We start from the raw sequence: 20,668 nt of genomic DNA on the forward strand, positions 1-20,668 counted from the left end.
TGCTTAAGCATTGTTAAACTGAACTTTAACAATGGAAGATCGAAGTTGATCCAACTACTACCTACTTTTTATTACGGTGTGTGCTCTTCTACATCAGAGATTCTGTGGAGCAAGCAACTGATTTAAATCTTAATGGAACCATTTTATAACTCTGCTTTTTAAGTTGTCAATACTAAATTCTTTACTAATTATGATGCAAAACTGCTACAACCCTGGATGATTAAATGTGAGCCACTACGACTGCAGGTGACAACCAGTCTACCACTCAGTAGAGGACTCTACAGACTGCCATCACATTTCATTCATTTATTGGTAAGAAATAAAAACATGGAATGGAATTCATTGAGAATCTTTCAGATATTGCTCCTGGACTGCACTCACGTTTTCTTCCACAAAATATAAACATAGCAATATATTTTACGTCCAGAATGTCAGTGGCTCTTAGTCAAAATATTCACTGATAAAGTAACCAACAAATTATCATTTATAATTTATCTCACTTGCAAACACTCACACACACACACACACACACTCTGACACAATGTCAAATTTATTTCCTGATGAATTTACTTTTTAATAATGCAAAAACACGTTTCTTAACACGGTGTGACATCTACTGCTAAGAAGGGATGTCATATATAATTTATGCGATCGATAGTGTCACTGCCATCTTGTGTAAAGATCGATTCTTCAGTGAGCCATTTTCTACACTACCCTAGGCCGTCTGTCACACTTGTATTTATTGGAAGTATTATATGGGTGGTTAATGGTGAAGCCAGATGTATGAACGCAGAGGAGACTGGTTCATCATTTTAGATCTTAAACGACACAAACATGTTATTGCATTACTGTAATTTTTATTTACTCAGCAGTCCTGATAAAGAATGTATTGTGGCCCATAAACCAAAGACAATCACAATAGTAATGACTAAAAATAGTTAATTACTTCTCATCAGAACACCTTACAGTCAGTCAGTTTTTATAGTAATGCTGTTTAAACTTTGTACAGTCTCATCTCTTGTCCTGACTAATCTATTCTTCCATAATTCCATTTTCATGAATAGTGTGCTCTATCCTTTACATTTGTTCAGTTGCAGTCTCTCCCATATCTCTGCTCCTCATTTTGCGTTGTTTTAATAAATCTCCTTTTTATGGAACCTGTGTGCTGCACCAGCAGCAGATGTGGCCACCGAACCAAAATACATCATTTGTCTGACATCATGAGATTTGTCCAACAGCAGCAGGACCCTGGACTCAGCCAACCCTGTCACATCTTCCCTGCTTTAGGATCCATGAGGAATAGTGTGAACTGGAGTTGTTCAGAACCTCGTTGGTTGCTTTGCTGCACTAGAGGTCAGGGACACTGGCGTACAAAAGACTCCATACGACTTCTTTTTTGGCTGAAGCTCACCAGTATTATATCATGTTTAAGTCCGTGGAGTGTATTTCCAGGTGAGCAGCTAGGTTACCTCTTGTTAGTAGAACGAACCTGGTGTCTCATCCAACTTGTTGGGGCTTATGGAGGAAGATGGAGAAAATTAGACAAAGAGGCAGAAAGACAGGTAATAATGTTGTCTGTATGTATGGTGGAGTCTGACACTCACAGCGAGGTTCACCTGGCTGTCTTGGGTTGCTGGCGCTACTTCCAAAGGAAGAATGGAAGTTATGAATGGTTTCCTGGAGAATCTGCCTCTCTCGTCCCTGACAATTAGAAACCAGTCCTTACATTCAGGCAAAGACTGCGTTACACTTCCACATATCCTGCCCCTCTAGAAACACCACCAGTTGTTACTTTTAGCAATTAGAATCCTCACAATAACTCTGCCTCTCTTCACTGATGTTAACAATTAATCATGAAATTAAAGTCGAAACTCCAAGGTAACACATCCTACAGCCTAAACACCTTTCCAGCATTGAGCTCTGATATGGCAGCCAAGATCTGTTGTCTGGGTCCATCTGTTTTAATGCCCAGCTCCTTCAGGTCTTCATCTGTTAAAGTCAGAAATGCCTCCATATCCACCTAGAACAAGAGCAGAAACACACACGCATGCACAGACACGTTTATACAAATGTGTCATGTAAAGCAAATTAAACCTGCAATTTTCTTTGTTAATATGGGTGTTGATGCATAACGATGTAAACTAAAATAAAGGATAACCTCCTGTTCCTCAAATATGGGCTGGTACTTCTCAAGGGACAGTTTCTTTAATATATTGGACAGCTCATCTGAAAAAGAGCAGCAACATATAGTTTGATGAAGGATAAGACATGTTGTGTGATTCACTGTTACAAAGAATGAACTGTAAAATAAATAGCCTTCAGGAAAAATGAAATCTTGTGAAACCAATCCTGTGTATTTATAAATTAAACAAAGGTGCAGAAATATTATTTTTCATTCTGTCAACATGGGCAGCATGGTAGCGCAATGGGTAGCACTGTCGCTGCACAACAAGGCGAGTCCCACTCTGTGCGGGGTTTGCATATTCTCCCCGTGTCTGTGTGGGTTTTCTCCAGGTTCTCTGGCTTCCTCCCACCTCCAAAAACATGCACTTTGCCCATAGGAGTGTGTGTGTGCATGGTTGCATGTGTCTGTGTAGCTCTGTGCTGCACCGGCGTCACGCCTGGAGTTCGCCCCACCTCAAGCCGTGGGATAGGCTCCAACTCCCTGTGACCCGCGCAAGCTGATGAAGCAGTCATAAAATGAATGAATGAATTCTGTCACCACATCAGGCATGAGGAGCATACGGACTGTTGGAGGGCACTGGACACCACACGGAACCCATGCATATACATGGAGGACATGCAGCCTCCAGACGGAGAAGTCTGAGGTCCAGACAAAGTTAGTTTAGTAGTAACAAAATGAATTAATGTAAAGAAGCAGAAAGGGCTGTTAGTTTTTTCAAATTGAAGTAATCAAGATCCAAATCATCTAAATACTGTATTGAAACATGGTGGTCTGAAACCACATTTAGTTAGCATTATAACTGACCAACAATTAAAAACAAGTTAATGATAATGATAATATCTTAATAATAATAATATAATAATAATGATAATAGTAATAATAATAAACTAACGAATATCTGTCATGATTAAAAAGAAGCCCTTTTTTTCTTTTTCGGATGTTGTTGAGGTTGCAGATGTGATGAAGGCGAAGTCTGTTGTAATAACATGTCTGAAAGAAAAAAAATAACTAAAAATAAACTAAATAAACATATTATTTGATTTCAGTCGATGCTTAATTCGACGTGCACCTTCATCGGTGATGGTTCCACTGCTGGAGCCTCCGCTGCTCTTGGAGCGAGGATGGGAGGAGGCTGAGGACAGAGAGTCTCCGGGGCCAGTAGGAGGCTTCGGCGTCGGGGAAGGAGATGGAGTCAGAGTGGGCGATGTGCTCTTGGAGGTGGAAGAATTCCCTGACTGAGGTCTCATCTTCAGCTCCATCTTCTGCAAAAGAAAGGGAGATGACAGTCGTCACCTGGCCACTGACATTCCTTCACTTGGATTCTTCATCAAAGACAGAAAGGAAACACAAACCCTTCTGGAGTGGATGTCAGAGGCGATCCCACTGGGATGTGCATTGGTATCAGGCAGTGGCACACAGGATGCTGAGGTTGGCAGTGAGGGTTGGCTCTGCGTCTGGTGATGCTGCTTCTCAACAGTTTGAGACTTCATGTCCAACAGGCCTGCTGCTCGCTTCCTCTGGGCAGCGATCTGGGACAGAACGCTGTCTGCACTGCCCCCTAGTGGAAGAAAGGTTGTACAGCAAGTCATCAAACTCAGTGCTCCCCAATCTTTTCTCCACGGACCAGTTTAACATCAGACATTTTCACAGACCGTCCTTTAAGGTGTGGTGGATGAATGCAAGATAATAAAATGATACGACCAGAATAAAAACTTTTTTTCTGAATATAATAATGACCATGAAGCCACTGTGCATAAACTTTATTAGCAGCGTTCTTATAACATGGCACCATTTCTTTTTTTGTTGGTTCTGCTAGCTTGGGAGTTTTAGTTTCACGGTAATATAATCTCTGTTAGCGGCCGAAGTGGCCCCTTTAAGAAGGTAGTCATCTCATAAGGCAACCATCTTCATAAGGGTCAAGAGTGACTCATAGACAGATGTGGAGGAGAGAATCTGGTCATTTAAAACAAAACATCGTTAAGAATCAGATCAGAAATAAAACCGAAGTAATGAAAGCTCTGGATTTTTTCTGTGGGACCCGGTACAAATTGATCCACGGAAAGGTCCACGACCCGGTTGGGGACCATTGGTCTATCTGCTAACTGTTGGCCAGGGAGTACTCAGATTCATCCGTGTTGGTACAAACCTGAACGGTTGTGGGAGTCCCGGTTGATCCCTGCCACTCCATTGGAACCTCCGGAGGAGTGTGGTGAGTGGTAGTGTCCTGAGTTTGAAGGAGAGGAGGAGGAGGGCCCCTTGGGGATGCTGGGAAACTTCATGGATCTACTGACTACATGACTGATTGATGTCTGAGGTATAAGCAAAGGAGAAGAAGATGACACAAAATGAGATGAACGACTACAGACATGGACGCAGGCCATCCACAGTACCACCCATTAACGTCTCACCCCCACAGACACTCACAATATCTGAGTTCCCACTGCTGTTCAGCTTCCTCTGGGGGGGCATGGGCAGGCGCGGCGCTTCGCTCTTTCCCTCCCTGAGCACACGCGAACGGTCAGAGTTCCATGGCTCAAAGTTGGACGGAGGCAGGAAGGGAGGGATGACGGCTTTCAGCTTGTCACTGGGTAGTCGGGTCAAAGGTGCCCCGCTTCTGAGCTAGGGAGGGAGACCCCGTGTAATGACCTCTACACTACTGATTAACGGATATGAACTTCATTAAAAGTACAAGAAGTTTAATGTAAATAAAAATGCGACATAGTTGCATCAAGTTGAACACTCCTACCATAGTAGTTAGAATGAAATCCTCCTTTTCTGAGGATCCTCTGCACAGGCCTGGAAAGACAAGGAAGGATAGAAGACACATTTCGCATTCCTCCAGCACAGCTCATAACATTCAAATATTTGTGACTCCGTGGCATTCAGATGCATTTAAAAATGAGAAAACAAACTAGATTTAAGTGGGGAATTGTGACTAACTCATTGGCTGCCAGTCTTTAGTACCATTTGGCCTCCTTTGGTGGACTTTCTCCAACGCTCCGGACATTTATCTGTGTTTTCTTTCTGTTTTTGACCGATCAAGAGATGCTACGCTCAAAGCTTTACCGTGTTCACTCTGAGGTGAGCTCTGAAATACAAAAACTTTATAGCATCGTAAGCACTTCTCCGTCTTCTTGTGATTCACCATCCTTTGTTCTGCAACTGGATCAGCTGATATTATGCTAAATTCCATGATTAGAAGCCTGATTTTCACTGACGAGCTTCACCAGACCGTACTCCACCCTACCACCCACGTTGCCAAACGTAATCGACGTCTTGAGATGTCACTGGCAACCAGTGAATTAAATGTTGTGATTTTATTTTTGGCGTGTCATTCAGGGTGTCTCACCTGCATCTTTGCTCTTGACAGCCCAGGCAGTGCTGCTGTCATTTCCTCCTAGAGTAGGAGTAGGTGCCAGCACCCCATTAGACACGCCATCAAGTGTCCTATTCGCTTTCATCGTGGCGTCTAGCGAAGGGTCAGCATCATCTGGAAATGGAGCCAGGCGGCTGGATGAAAGGCCGTGTCTCAGCGTATGAGTCAACTTGAGCCGTCGGAACCGATTGGACATCCGACTCCACCAAGACTGAAGGGTGGTGGCGACAGAAATGGGGAAGAGTTTTAGAGACACGTGATTTAATTTCTTTTTCACATTTTTTTTCAGGCTGGACAAAATGTGGTTTACAAATAACTGATCAGCACGCTATGATTCTTCATCCATACGTACAACAAGTAGTAAAATAAAGTTTTTACCTTCAGGCCTCCCCTCTCGTCAGGCAGCACCGGCACGTTGTTGAGGGACTGTCGACTTTTAGAGCGAGACATCGTCGCTCTGCTCCGGTGTTTCGACTTGTCTTTGTCTACTTGCATACAAACCGATGCTAACAGTCGCACCAACTCAGTGTCTGGAAGAGCCAAAGCGGACAGAGATAAAACTGTTACTGGGCTCACACAGACATTATAAACTGTCACTTATAGAGTTATGATAAACAAGACTGCAACTAATGTTCATTTCATCATTTTACAGATACAATACTGTACAGTGGATCATCAACATCAACAGCTGACTGACTGTTGTTGCTGATGATCTTAAAAACTGGTCCAGAGTTCCTTGAAGTGTTTTCTTCTTCTCCTTTTCAAGGATTAAATTATAAGGAGGAAAAACCTACCGTAAAGTAATCTGAATTTAAAACAATCACATGAATCATGAGTGATGCCCTAATGGTAGCTGCCTATGTGTAAGTGCGTATTTTAATATGATTTTATGTTTTATTCTTATTTATTGTACAATAACATGATATTATGTGCTTTTAATGGTTTTCTAAGAGTCTACTATCTGTGAAGGACAGACCTGAAGTCGAGTGAAATTAATTAATTTTGATTACTATTATTCCATGTATTTTTTAAAAATCCAAAATATGATTGAGAATGACTTTGGTCCAAAAACCTGTACCTGTATTTTATTCAATTTTTGTGTTGTTTTAATGTCCTGTTATTGTTTCTGTCTTAGGGAATAATACTTATATTTAGAGTAGTAATGACATTTAATTGACTTCAAATGGTGATTATAGATCGAAATTAAATAAATAAGGACTTACAAACAATTCAGCTCACGAACGGTCTCTCAGTACCAGTTGTGTTCACATGTTTAGGACTACCTGTATTATCAAATGATTTGTCCTTCATAATTTTCCTTTGAATACGCAGACATTTACATTGTAGCTCAAAACTTTAACAAGAAAATATTTTAAAGTAGAAACTTAAGAGATACCATTTGAAGTTCAATCAGTTTCATTTTAAACTTTTTATGGTATGCATAATATCTAACCAAGGGACTTTATATATATTCTGCAAAAAAACATTTTACTTTTTTTAAAAACATTTTTTATTTTATTTTACATACTCATTATGATCCCTGCAGGGGGAAAATTATTCCAAGGGACTTTATATGTATTCTGCAAAACTATGCTCACAAATCACAGTTGATTTCATAGCAAAACATGTTGAGATGACTCCTCACTTCATAAATTGTACATCATTATTCTTTTCAAGAAGATGTGTAACCTGGGACACTGGTTTTATTGCTGCAGCTGTTTCCTACAGTCTATTGTATTATCTATTTATGATCTGTTTGTTCAGTGTCAACACATTTCCGCCCCGGCTGTAAAGCAGCGATGCGTTACCAGGGTCGTTCAGCAGCATCACCAGATCAAAGGTGGTGTATCCGTTCTTGGCTCGGAGGTTGACATCAGCTCCTTGACTCAACAGGTACTTGACAATGCCTTTATTACTGGGGGAGAAGAGGAGGGCAAGAAAAGAAACAGAGGCAGAATGTTGTTAAGAATCAAATTCCAAGTGTTTGTCGATTTCATGCCCCAACAAAAAGACATAAGCAGCAGCAGAGTCCTACCCGTGGTAGGTGGCCTGCATTAAAGCCGTCCACCCATGGACACCATCTTGTTTGTCGATGTCTGCGCTCTTCTCCACCATGAGCTGGACTACTTCCAACTGGCCACTGACTGCCGCCATCATGAGAGGTGACGCTCCCTCCTGATTGGATGAATTCACCTGAGTGGGATCATCCTCCAAGATCTCTTTGACCAGCTGAGAATTTCCTGAGTCAACACACACACACACACATGTATGGTCACGCACAAGAAGAAAAACTATCTGGGAGGCTTTTACTACACATTAAATATTTAGTTGAACTCACCCAACTTGAGCGCGCTGAACACATCTGGTCTTCTTCTCTCATCATCTGTGAAGACAAGAAGGAAGAGCTCTGATATACGCTCTGATATACGCTGAAACAGCAAAGCTACTCGGCCACAGTTCAGGTGGACTGCCATTCTTTCACTAAAGTCCATTAAAATCAATTGTTAAACTGCTTAATATCCTACAAATATTAGTACTTATTCCAAAACTTTACAGAAGGTGTTTCTCTTGCACTATGAAATAAAGGAGCTGTGTGACACAGTTGACATGATAATGATGACATGTTTTTTTGTTGTTTTTCTGGAGTTCTCAGTCATTGTGAACCTTGAACAACATGCTTTGACATTTAAAGAAGAGCGGGAGCATCACCTGTCTGGGGTCGGACCGTGGTGATGCTGTCCAGATACATCTTCACATCTCTCTGTTTGAGTTGCATGGCGAGTTCGAAGGCTGTCTTGGACAGAACGTTGACCCGGTCTGGGTCGGCTCCTCGCTCCACCAGCTGCTGAGCCACAGACACCTTCACAAACCACAGATCAAGACTACTTAGCAGCTCCAAGACATTTCCATCCCATCATGCATTTGTGCTGCTCCTATGCACGAATCCAAATCACATGAGCAATCATGGAAAAGCAGTTTTTACCCTAATGACACACAGTCTGTGCTGTCTATCTTGTTTAACTGTCCAGCTACTCTTTGACCTCACCTTCCCACTGAGGGTGGCCACCATCAGTGGACCCCAGCCAGTGGTCTTCTGGGAAAAGTTGACATCAGAGCCCCATTCCAGCAGCAGGCGTACTGCAGCCTCGTGGCCATGCTGACACGCCACCATCAGCGCTGTGATGTCCATGAATTCTCTGCCTCCTCCTCCTGGACAGCTTTCACCGCCTCGAAAACTAGCCACACTGCAAAATGTGTTAAAGTGACAGCAGATTCCCCACAGCAGGATTCAGACAAGTGGAGGTGAAACATCTGGACTGACATCTGTCTACATCTAAAGGAGCTAGAAGACAGCCAAACCTGCAGCTGTTGTTGTTGTTATTGCCATTGGACACTGCTTCTGCAGCAACAGCCAGATGATCATAGTCATCAACGTTGGTCCCACTCTCCAGGAGAAGCTTGACCACGTGAGTGTGTCCTCCACGGGCTGCCATAGTCAGCACGCTCGCACAGAGCCGGTTCCGTCCGTTGATTTCTGCCCCGTTCTCCAGCAGGATGTGGGCAACAGTCAGGTGGCCAAACCTGGGCGGAGTGTTAGAGACACGAATGAAATACAGATGGATGAGGAACTAAGTTTCACTACATCAAACAAACTTTAAGATTTATCGCATTTCGCTGCTCGTGGTATCCCTATTATATCTGTACTATAACCAATTTTGATAGATTTTATTTTGAAATTTGTGGAACATGTTAAATCCAATGTATAAAATCCCAGGACAAAAGTATGACCCAATAAATGTCATTAAAAACTCTCTTCATCTACTGTATGACACGTCGTTTGTTAAGTACAGAAATGTTAAGTAACCTGTAAAGAAGTGAATAAGAAAATGAATGAATGAATGATTAGTTAAACTCAAAATTACATGAAAACTGTATTTCAGTGACATCAGACACCAAGAAAATGCACTGATCTGTAAAGAGGAATGATTTTCCACAGATAATTTATTCAAAAAATTAATACAGCACACTCTTTGAATTATAATTTCTCCTTCGTAGCACTCCAAACTTCATTAAATGAGCTGGAAATAAATGCTGAATAAATGTCAAAGTAAGTCAAGTTTTAAAAGTGCATTATCACAAGACAGTTTTATCCTGTTGTGCAACAAATAAAACTGTTTTGACTCCTACGGTGAAACCCCTGGTCCACGGTCCCGAGGGGACCGGCCCGTCCCCTCACACACAGCCCACCTCGCTGCCTGCATCAGCGGCGTCCAGCCGTAGTTGTTCCGGCTGTCAACCGACGCTCCCTTCCGCAGCAGGAACCGGACCAGGTTCTCGTGGCCGCTGGCCGAGGCGAACTGCAGGGCGGTGTTTCCCTCCTCGTCCGTACAGTCCACCGGAACCAGGGACAACATGTCCGCGCTGCTGCAGTCCGAACCGGCCTCCGACCGCAGCCTGCTCAGACGCCCGGACTCCTTCGGGGCCCCGGGCTCCAGGATTCCCCGGGCGGTCTCATAGTCTCCCTCGTCGCAGGCGCGGAAGAGCAGCAGCGAATTAGCGGGGACTCCGAAATTCATGACCTGATTCCAGTTGATCTACGGTCTCCATTCAACTCTAACGGAGTTCTCTGTCACGGAGCGGCGGACCCAGCCTGGAAATCATGACGCACAGAAAAATAAAGTTTAATATCCGACTGGAGGACAAATATTTTCTCCTCTAACACTTCGAGCAGGGAGTCACATTTTTTCAACAGTCAACACCCGTTTACAACAATTTACCCGGTTTGTACAAAACCACTTTCTGTCCCGTCCCGTCTCTACCCCGGTCCCGTTACATGTTAAGGAGTCTGACGACTCCGATCCCTGGTATACAACACACACATCCCTTCCGCCTCTCTTCACAATAAAATCAGTTTTTTATTTTACGTACCTTTATTTACGCGGCTTTTGCTTTTATTCCCGCAATAATTATTCATTTAGAAAGATCTGTAGGGTTAAGTGAGTTTAATGCTTTAACATGTTTTAATAATGTCAAGTGCAATAAGTCAAGTGTAATAAGTCAAACAATACGTGTGGGAATTTAATGTGAAATTCTGCAACGTGAAACTTTGCAAGAATTTTTGTGTCCGTCACGTAATGTTAAATATTTGTTCCGTAATATACTTGAATGCACAAAAAATATTTGTTCCGTGACTTTGATGAAGTATCTCCCCACCTATGTATTTCAACAAGAACCAATGCAGTCAGAGACTGCAACATCCCGCGACACACCTGAATTAAAAATTTTACCCCGACCTATTTGTAAAGGTCAAAGATCAAAGCTTGCGCTCTGACTATAGATCAAAGCTACTGCTTTATGGTCTTACACTGGCTTTCTCCCTCGTTTTTGTATCTTATCCAGTTCCTGAGTGTAAAAAAGTTAAAATTTGACCTTGACCTAGTTTTCTCAAGGTCCAGGTCATCATCTCATTTTCATCCCCCTTGCCGCCTGAGTAATGTGCTTTTTGTTTCATCTTTCTACATGCAACGGTTGCAAAGATATTTGGTGGACTAACAGACGGATGAACGGACGAACACACAAACGCTGACAATTACGATACGTCATCGCTTTGAAGCGGGATGTAAAATCACTCGAAAGTCTAACACTCCACCCACTCCACTACCTGTCAATCAGGTGCCCAACCAATCACAGCGCCCAACCAATCACGGCACATCTACCAGAAGGAATCATATGAACAATATGGCGTAAGGCAATTGCTATGTTAGGAGAAGAAATAACTATACATGGACTTCCCAGTTAACATAATGTTACAGTGTCATAACTGTTCCAACAATTTTCATGTTTTTGAGCAGAGAGTCCAAACAGCAGGAACGACACAGAAAACGGCAACAAATTGTGAGTGAAACTCCGACTAAAGGAGAGGAAAGGACTGCATCACAAAAAGAGAATTACTACTTAGCCAGAGCCAATAAATGTGGGGTATGCAAAAAGATTGGCCATTTACACAATGACTGCTTCAGCCAAAAGGAAACTCTTATATTTGCGACATCTGTCTGTTTGCGGACAGCAGAGCGTGAAAACTTTTCTAAATGCTGTCGTACTGTCGTCAGAAAAATGGGCCAAACTCAGCTGAAAAGGAGGAAATCAAAGCTTCATTTTGCACATTTATTAAGTTTACTTCCAGCCTTGCTCATGTACGCAATCAACAACCAATCTATGACCAAAAAAACCAAGGAAACATCATCAGATCGTTCAATTATGTTTCTGCTGCAGACTCTCTTGAGTTGATTAATGCTCGTCCGATGAAGATGAGCTGAATCCCTACTGTAACCTCATTCTGTACAGATGGATTTAGAAAAGTCTCTCCACCAGATTACAGACTCAATGTCGGCACCGTAATGGATGTCCTGCTGGTTTTAGTTCCTGGTGTCCAATGCTCGCAACAGGATGATTCCAACTCTGGAAAGTTACATCATCAATAACTTCAACCTTAATTGTTGTAATAAAATCTAGAACTCACTGTTCAGGTAGTAAAGTAATCTAGAAGGAATATGCGCTAGCATACATGATACCGTGTCTCACGTTGTGTTGCAGCAAAAGCTCGGCTAGCATCACTTGGCTATTGTTTAGCTGGAGTTCTCCATGTTAGCAGTGTAGCGTTAGCTCCATAGAACAAGGAAGCTGTTTATTGTTTTCATATGTTTGGTATGAAGACTGATATTATTCTTTTAATCATGGAATTTCTAAGGGTTTCCACTAGTTCATAATAAAAACTGATTTATCATTATTACAAACCTTTGAGAACTTTTATAAATTTTTGTCATGAGACAGAGAGAGAGAGAGAGAGAGAGAGAGAGAGAGAGAGAGAGAGAGAGAGAGAGAGAGAGAGAGAAGAGAGCGAGCGAGATGGTGGATGATACTGAAATAATGCTGTGTAATGTTGTTGTGTGATGTGTGTATAAAAAATAAAAAATCAACTAAAGCTTCTTTCTCTTTTGGCTTTTCCCTTGAGGGGTCGCCAGAGCGAAACAGTTGCATCCATTTAACCCTGTCTTCCGCTTCCTCTTCTGTCACACCAACTACCTTCAAGTCCTCTTAAAAAATCAAATAAATAAATCTATTAATAATTTCTGTAGGGAAATTATTTTTAACTCCAAATGCTTGCACACGAATACAGTACACACACACAGACACAGACACAGACACACACACAAAAATGAAAATGATCATTTGGACATGACGAAACTGAAAATACAGTAAACGTACAGTAAGGGGAGAGTGGTTGGGGTATGGACAATGATTGTCCTTTTGTAACGATGAAGTATAGCCAGTGATTATGCTTGAGTCATATTATTGGCTTTTATTAAAAAAAAACACTTTGTCCACTGTATAAACTTTCTGAACAAATATCCAACTGTCAAGCATGTTTATCAATGTGTCTTCAACGTGGAGCTGTTATAAGTCAGAAAAAAAAACGGTTTTCACTCTGTCCATTCTGTGTGTACATGTAGACATGGATCACACACAATAACGTCAGCGATTTTCGTCGCAGGGAGATGCCCCCCGGATAGAAACAGTTCAGTTACAGCATCCGCGGTACAACGCAGACCCGGCGTTTTCAAAAAACTTCACTTTGGCCAGCGTTTTTGTCCCGGATATTTGCATTGTCGTCTGGACAGAAGGTGTATCCGCAACAAAAAGCCTCGCTGTCCAAGGCCTTACGCCATATTGTTCAAGTGATTCCCTCTGGCAGATGCGCTGTGATTGGTTGGGCAGGTAGTGGGTGGAGTTTAAGCGTCATCATGAGGTTTTCAATTGAGCTTATTCAAATATATACTGAAGTTGGGAAATACATGCACGAACATGTTATCTATATCTCTTATTGCTTTATTTAACCCTGCAAGGACCAACGATCATAAAACAATTTCCTATAATATAAGGCTACAATATAGCAAGCAAGGATTAACACACTGAATTAGATACTATTCGGTTTTACTTAAAAAAAATACTGTATATGCAATACAGGAAACATCAAAGAAATGTAGCCACAAGAGGACACAAGCCAGTTTCTTATTGTGCCGGTCCCAAGCCCGGATAAATACAGAGGGTTGTGTCAGGAAGGGTATCCAGCGTAAAACTTTTGCCAAATCAAAGATGCGAATCAAACCTATGACTTCCATACCGGATCGGTCGAGGCCCAGGTTAACAACGACCGCCATCTGCGCTGTTGACCTACAGGGCGCCGGTGGAAATTGGACAACTATTGGTCGAAGAAGGAGAGGAGGAAAGTGTGCTCGCACGAAGAGAGAGAAGAGGAACGCCAAGAGTATAGGACTGAGAGTAGGGACATTGAATGTTGGAACATGACAGGAAAAGGTAGAGAGTTGGTTGACATGATGCAGAGAAGGAAGGTAGACAAACTGTGTGTCCAGGAGACCAAGTGGAAAGGTAGCAAGGCTAGAAGTTTAGGACCAGGGTTCAAGTTGTTCTATCATGGTGTAGATGGGAAGAGAAATGTAGTAGGAGTTATCTTGAAGGAGGAGTTTGTTAGGAATGTCCTGGAGGTAAAAGGAGTGTCGGATAGAGTGATGAGTCTAAAGCTAGAAATAGAAGGTGTGATGTTCAGTGTTGTTAGTGGGTATGCTCCACAGGTAGGATGTGTGCTGGAGAAGAAGGAGAAATTTTGGCTGGACTTTGATGAAGTGATGCAGAGCATACCTAGAAGTGAGAGAGTTGTCATTGGTGCAGACTTCAATGGACATGTTGGTGCAGGAAACAGGTGATGAGGAGGTGATGGGCAGATTTGGTATCCAGGAGAGGAATGCAGAAGGACAGATGGTAGTTGACTTTGCAAAAGGGATGGAAATGGCTATAGTGACTACTTTCTTCCAGAAGAGGAAGGAACATAGGGTGACCTATAAGAGTGGTGGTAGGCGCACACAGGTAGACTACATCTTGTGTAGACGGTGTAATCTGAAGGAGATCAGTAACTGCAAAGTAGTGGTAGGTGAGAGTGTAGCCAAACAGCATAGGATGGTGGTGTGCAGGATGACTCTGGTGGTGAGGAAGATGAAGAGGGCAAAGGCAGAGCAGAAGACAAAATGGTGGAAGCTAAAAAAGGAAGAGTGTTGCATGACTTTTAGGAAGGAGTTAAGACAGGCTCTGGGGGGCCACGAGGTGCTTCCAGATGACTGGACAACTACAGCTAATGTGATCAGGGAGACAGGTAGGAGAGTACTTGGTGTGTCATCTGGAAAGAAAGTACATACGGAGACGTGGTGGTGGAGTGAGGAGGTACAGGAGTGTTTACAGAGAAAGAGGTTAGCTAAGAAGAAGTGGGACACTGGGAGGACTGAGGAGAGTAGACAGGAGTACAGGGAGATACAGCGTAAGGTGAAGGTAGAGGTAGCAAAGGCCAAACAAGAAGCTTATGATGACTTGTATGCTAGGTTGGACAGTAAGGAGGGAAAGACTGATCTATACAGGTTGGCAAGACAGAGAGACAGAGATGGGAAGGACGTGAAGCAGGTTAGGGTGATTAAGGATAGGGAAGGAAGCCTATTGACATGTGCCAGTAGTGTGATGGGAAGATGGAAGAAGTACTTTGAACAGTTGATGAATGTGGAAAATGAGAGAGAACAAAGACTAGAAGAGGTGACTGTTGCGGACCAGGATGTAGCAAAGATCAATCACGATGAAGTGAGGAGGGCATTGAAGAGGATGAAGAGTGGAAAGGCAGTCGGTCCTGATGATATACCTGTAGAGGTTTGGAAGTGTCTAGGAGAAGTGGCAGTAGAATTTCTGACTGGGTTGTTCAACAGGATCTTAGATAGCGAGAAAATGCCTGAGGAATGGAAGAAAAGTATGCTGGTGCCCATTTTTAAGAACAAAGGAGATGTGTAGAGTTATGGCAACTACAGAGGAATAAAGCTGATGAGCCATACAATGAAGTTATGGGAAAGAGTAGTGGAAGCTAGACTAAGGGCAGAAGTGAACATTTGTGAGCAGCAGTATGGTTTCATGCCAAAAAAGAGTACTACAGATGCAGTATTTGCTTTGAGGATGTTGATAGAGAAGTACAGAGAAGGCCAAACAGAGCTGCATTGTATTTTTGTAGATCTGGAGAAAGCTTATGACAGGGTGTCCAGAGAGGAACTGTGGTATTGGTTGAGGAAGTCTGGAGTGGCAGAGAAGTATGTTAGAGCGGTGCAGGACATGTATGAGGACTGTAAGACAGTGGTGAGGTGTGCTGTAGGTGTGACAAAGGAGTTCAAGGTGGAGGTGGGACTGCATCAAGGATCAGCTCTGAGCCAGAATGAGATCACACAGCCACGTTTCCTTAAAGCACAAAACGCAGGACATGGAAAAATCTCTGTTTGTGTTTAGCAGCAGGCTCAGCTTGTCCATTTTGTTGCAAAGTGAGCGCACATTAGAGAGGAATATCCCGGGGAGCGCTGGTGCGTAGTCCAAGCCACACGCACCAGCGCTTTCCTCTTCTGCGGCGTCTCACTTTGCTGCGAGCCTCCTTGGTCAGAATTGGCAATAAAACTGCAGTTGAGGCCAGGAAAGTCGGAAATAAATCTTCCGGAGTAGTAGCTCTGATGGCCATGAGAGCTTCCCTGGAGTAGTAGCCATCAGAGGCAGAAAACCAAATTAAAGCTCAAAAGAAGAAAAACGAGGGCGCACCAAAACACCGAGGCAGCCGTCCGAAACACCGAGGCGGCCATCCGCGGCGCCATCAGTAATCGCCTCTAGTTACGAAATAAATTTCGAGTTACGAAAGGTAAAAATACAGTACGGGCCACAGGTTCATGAATGCAACATTCTTATAGCTGACCTGCCATTGGGTATTACCTCGCATCTTCCTGGCATCCCATTCGCTAAGAGGGACCTCTGTGTAGCTAGATAGGTGTCTATGCAGCGTCCTCGTCATTTAGCCATCGACCCATGAGGTGTTCTGATAGTTTTATGCAAATATACTGTATTGGCCCGAATATAAGAGAGTGTTTTTTGCATTGAAATAAGACTGAAAAAGTGGGGGTTGTCTTACATTCGGGGTCTAGACATTTTATCCATTCACAACGCTAGATGGCGCCAGATATCTTTAGAGTGAATGCTGAACTTAATTCCCCAGGCCAAAGCAAACCCCTGTCATGTAGAACAAAAATAAAAACAGTGGTAAGAAAAGAGAAGAAAATAAGAGAAAAGATAACAGAAAATGGAGAAACGTAGCGACAATCTGGAGAAAAGTGGGTCGGTTCTCTGATGGTAGCAAGGTTGATGCCACTCACCATTTATTTACAAATGTGATTGCACTTTAGTTTACATATTTAAATGTTCAGATATTAAGATGTGATAGACAGTTTTTGCATGATTTGAATGAGGCAAAATAAAATGCTTATTCTTTCTAATAATATTTTAATTTTAATTTAATTTAATTTAATACACTGTTATAATCCCCAAAGGGAAATTAAGAAAGCACACTCTAGTTTTTGTTAGTCAATCAAATCAAATCACATGCATGCATATTAGCGTGTACAGGCCCCTGTAATACACCACACACAAAGGGGCCTGTAGGCATGAAAGGGAGGTAGAGTGGCAGGCAGCTCCTTCTTGGTGCCTCAAATGAGCAATTTGTAAAGGGGACGGCACCTTGCTCGAGGGTGCCTCGGCAGTGCTGCGGGTATTTTTTTTTGGGCGAGAGCTGGAATCGAACTACCGATCTTGAATCATAGGACGACCGGCTCTACCGCCCGCTTTACCACTGAGCTACTGCCGCCCATATAATATATTGTTATAATCATATAATTTGTTTCGGATGTACTGTAATTATTTACTGTATAAAAATTGAATTTGGTGTTCAAAAAGTCTCTTTTCAAACTTGAGTCTTGAAAAAGAGGGGGTCGTCTTATAATCAGGGTCGTCTTATATTCGGGCCAATATGCTATTAACTTTTAGAGTATTCACTATGGACCCCAAGGAAGTGATGGAGGAAAGAGGAATAGACAAAGAAAAGAGGTTTTTTGTCCGTACAAACAAAGCATGAGATAATAGAAAAGCATGAAAAAGGGATGCGTTTGATTGATCTCGCCAAAGAATATGGCCGTAATGCATCTACAATCCCCACGTTATTAGAACAAAAGGAAGATTAAGGAGTTTAAGGCATGCGTGGGTGGTTGGAGAAGTTCAAAAGTAGGACTGGAATTCACTCTGTTTTTCGGCATGGTGAGGCAAGAATGCATGAACCACAGAGGGCAAAAAATAATGAGGACAGCAGTTAAAAGGTAAATAACCATCATTTTTATTCTTTACTCAATTCTTTGTTTTGTTTTTTACATTTTGCACAATTCTCCTTTATTGTGTAATAATCTAATTGTAACATGTAATTGTTACATGTTTTGATGCATTTTTATGCTTTATAAAACATTTATGTCTGAATTTTGGGGGGCTTGGAACAGATTAGGGCATTTGCATGGAAAACGGGTCTCTACTTACGAAATTGTCTACTTACGAAAATTCTTCCAGAACCAATAATTTTTTTAAGTAGAGGTACCACTGTACATAAGTGTAATTGACTAATAAAACCTAGAGATTTCGTTCTTAATTTCCCTTTGGGGATTATAGCAGTGTATAAAAAAATTTAAAATTAAATTTAAAAAATACGACAACGGGAGGCCTGAAACAAAGCGTTTCCATGAGGAGCTCATATGAGCAATTTTTAAAGGCTGATATCCAGGACCACGGATCACTTTGGGTCAAAATATTTGGAATACAGTCAAGTTGGACATCTGGCAGCTGAGCATAAAAACATAACACGTACGTAGTAAACGCATGACAGACCTTTAGACGTTTGACGTCACAACTCAGCTGTGTTTGGTTAATAAATTCGTAACCCGGAAAGCCTCCGGACAGGCACTGATACCTTCTAGCCTTTCGGTGTCGCTGTGGAGCGCGGACACATATTAATACCAGCGAAGAAGAACGAGAAACTCGGATGAGCGCTTCATAACCAGGAAGCCGGCCTCGGCTCGTCCTTTTCGTGAAGAGCTAGCCACGTTGGTTGGGTCTGTTCCTGGCTCACCGCTGTTCGTTTGAACTTTTATTTCCGAATAAGTCGGTCAGGAATATTCACAATGGTATGTATTGTTTTATGTTTGCGTAATAAACATCGTCATACCTGAGTTTTTAATTACAGAGCGAAGTTTGCACATTTAACTCACAATTTAGCGTGACATGAGGCATAGCTAGCAGCTCGTGCTTCTCCACGCATCCGTTCCGCCGCAAATAACTTTTTAATTGTTTCCTAACTTTTGCACTTTGGGTACTGAATAATTCTGCCATTACTGCATAAAATTATATAATCCCACAGTTGTAAATTATTGGAAATTTGTTTTATATAATGTTTTAACTGTACCTAGCTAGCGCTTGTGGCTCAACCGATAATAGCCTTTGTTAGCTAGCCTGTGAGCCTCTCGGGAGCTATTAGGACACATTTACATCGTTCGGTCACTATTTTTGAGGAACCTAATTATTTCTTAAGTGGAGACGATACATTACTGCTACGAGGTAGTAAAAGTGGGACATGTCCTGCATGGCTCACTAGCGTCGCACCAACTTGTTTGAATATCGTCGTATCTAAAAATCCTGGTCAGATGTTCCAGTCAATGCCGTTTCCACACATGCAGGCTTTCAAGGATTCTGGTAAGGCACCTGTAGAGACCGAGGTCGCCATACATCGCATCCGAATCACCCTCACCAGCCGCAACGTCAAATCATTGGAGAAGGGTAAGTCAGCTCCAAGTAGTACAGTACTGATCAAAGTAATGGATAAACCTATGCTGTGAGGACAAAATAACCCCCTTATGAACCCTGACGACTGTATACGCTATTCTGAGCCTTGGAGTTAGCAGTATCATAATGAGTTGACATTGTTTTTTACTTTTATTAAGATGTCCTTTTTAAAAATAATTCCTAGTGTGTGCTGATTTGATCCGTGGGGCCAAGGAGAAGAACCTGAAGGTGAAGGGACCGGTCCGCATGCCAACCAAGGTACTGTTGGAAAATAAAAAAAATTGGATACGTAAGAGTACAAATCAAGAGGTTGTCTTGAAATGAAGCTAAGTCAGTGCATTCCCAAATTTATTTCATTTGCAAATTTATTTTTTCAACTCAATTCATCAGGACGTCAGAACAGAATTAACAGATACATTTCCACTGATTGAGTAAAGACAATTCTGGTAATGCAGAATATGCTTTTCAATATTCAAAATAACCATTACTCTAAAGGTACATTACTCTAAACAGCTAGATTTGTCTGCAAATACTTCACATTCTGGAATCATGTTAGATCCTTAAGAGTACCCAGCCTGCATGAGAAAACAAAAGCAGAGCCCACTATGCTTCATTTTTCATACTATTGATGATTATATATTTGTCAAAGTTAAAAGCCTCTCTATACTTCTTGCAGACTCTACGTATCACCACCAGAAAGACCCCCTGTGGTGAAGGATCCAAAACATGGGATCGCTTCCAGATGAGGATTCACAAGCGCCTGATTGATCTGCTCAGTCCATCTGAGATTGTGAAGCAGATCACCTCTATCAGCATCGAACCAGGCGTTGAAGTTGAAGTCACAATCGCAGATGCATAATTGGAGATACAATAAAGAAATGAAGAAGGAAGCTGTTGTTTGTTTTTAAACATGTGAAAAATGAGCTCTCAGTGTTTGTGGAATTGCAAGTTCAGAAGTGTTCAATGAACTTATCTGAGTCTGAAGGAAGGTGAGGGTTTGCAGTGTGTCCTTTACTGTAATACTTGCTATTTTTCTGGTTTCATTAAGGGGCTTCTCATCCATTAGAAAGATGCTGCTAGCTGGATATAAACAGGAGGATGCTAATGAAGCACACAAAGGAAATCAACATTTAATACTCCTTGATGCAGTTGGCCTATACATCACCGTGAAAGACTAGTAACAGTTCTGTAAGATGTACAGACTAGATTTTATAAGTATTGTAGTTGTACAGTGTGCCCAAGTTCCAAGCGGTTAATTCATTCCACGAACCACACGTGATTAATGAATTCTGTGATGCGCTCTTCCGGATGCCGTC

The 20,668-nt window shown here is 42.2% G+C and overlaps 2 protein-coding genes across 5 annotated transcripts; one reads left to right on the forward strand and one right to left on the reverse strand.

The window, feature by feature from the left end:
- Positions 1 to 351: 351 nt before the first annotated feature.
- LOC137587678 (ankyrin repeat and SAM domain-containing protein 6-like) lies at positions 352 to 10,413 on the reverse strand. 4 transcript variants are annotated; one of them, XM_068304259.1, is made up of 18 exons: positions 9,810 to 10,413; positions 8,922 to 9,143; positions 8,608 to 8,806; positions 8,271 to 8,421; positions 7,900 to 7,944; positions 7,597 to 7,801; positions 7,370 to 7,476; positions 5,940 to 6,091; positions 5,535 to 5,772; positions 4,932 to 4,981; positions 4,610 to 4,804; positions 4,332 to 4,494; positions 3,538 to 3,743; positions 3,255 to 3,447; positions 2,159 to 2,226; positions 1,904 to 2,020; positions 1,617 to 1,701; positions 352 to 1,515 (listed from the first exon to the last, which is right to left on the reverse strand). In XM_068304259.1, exons 1-18 carry the CDS (start codon positions 10,136 to 10,138, stop codon positions 1,466 to 1,468), a joined length of 2,775 nt encoding a protein of 924 aa, XP_068160360.1. In that variant the 5' UTR covers positions 10,139 to 10,413; the 3' UTR covers positions 352 to 1,465. The 4 variants fall into 4 exon arrangements, 3 of the variants coding, with proteins under 3 accessions (XP_068160360.1, XP_068160359.1, XP_068160361.1); XM_068304258.1 differs by having other exon boundaries at positions 354 to 1,515; positions 1,605 to 1,701; XR_011033958.1 differs by lacking the exons at positions 352 to 1,515; positions 1,617 to 1,701 and having other exon boundaries at positions 1,940 to 2,020; positions 2,159 to 3,175.
- Positions 10,414 to 18,538: 8,125 nt separating this feature from the next.
- On the forward strand, positions 18,539 to 20,242 carry rps20 (ribosomal protein S20). Its single transcript, XM_068303999.1, has 4 exons — positions 18,539 to 18,697; positions 19,247 to 19,346; positions 19,537 to 19,610; positions 20,029 to 20,242. The coding sequence occupies exons 1-4, from the start codon at positions 18,695 to 18,697 to the stop codon at positions 20,209 to 20,211; spliced, it is 360 nt and encodes a 119-aa protein (XP_068160100.1). The 5' UTR covers positions 18,539 to 18,694; the 3' UTR covers positions 20,212 to 20,242.
- The last annotated feature ends 426 nt before the right edge of the window (positions 20,243 to 20,668 follow it).

Source organism: Antennarius striatus, chromosome 20 (assembly GCF_040054535.1).
Source record: "Antennarius striatus isolate MH-2024 chromosome 20, ASM4005453v1, whole genome shotgun sequence".
In the NCBI taxonomy this organism is placed as follows: domain Eukaryota; kingdom Metazoa; phylum Chordata; class Actinopteri; order Lophiiformes; family Antennariidae; genus Antennarius; species Antennarius striatus.

What these genes read in the sequence shown, in the direction of transcription:
- LOC137587678 (XM_068304258.1), bottom strand. Translation starts at nt 10,138, where the DNA reads ATGAATTTCGGAGTCCCCGCTAATTCGCTGCTGCTCTTCCGCGCCTGC. An exon ending in TGTCAAGAGCAAAGATGCAG is followed by an intron (nt 4,982 to 5,534) that starts GTGAGACACCCT and finishes TTGTCTTTCCAG; the next exon opens with GCCTGTGCAGAGGATCCTCA. An exon ending in CCATATTTGAGGAACAGGAG is followed by an intron (nt 2,021 to 2,158) that starts GTTATCCTTTAT and finishes CTCTTGTTCTAG; the next exon opens with GTGGATATGGAGGCATTTCT.
- rps20 (XM_068303999.1), top strand. An exon ending in CGTCAAATCATTGGAGAAGG is followed by an intron (nt 19,347 to 19,536) that starts GTAAGTCAGCTC and finishes AATAATTCCTAG; the next exon opens with TGTGTGCTGATTTGATCCGT. An exon ending in CGGTCCGCATGCCAACCAAG is followed by an intron (nt 19,611 to 20,028) that starts GTACTGTTGGAA and finishes TACTTCTTGCAG; the next exon opens with ACTCTACGTATCACCACCAG.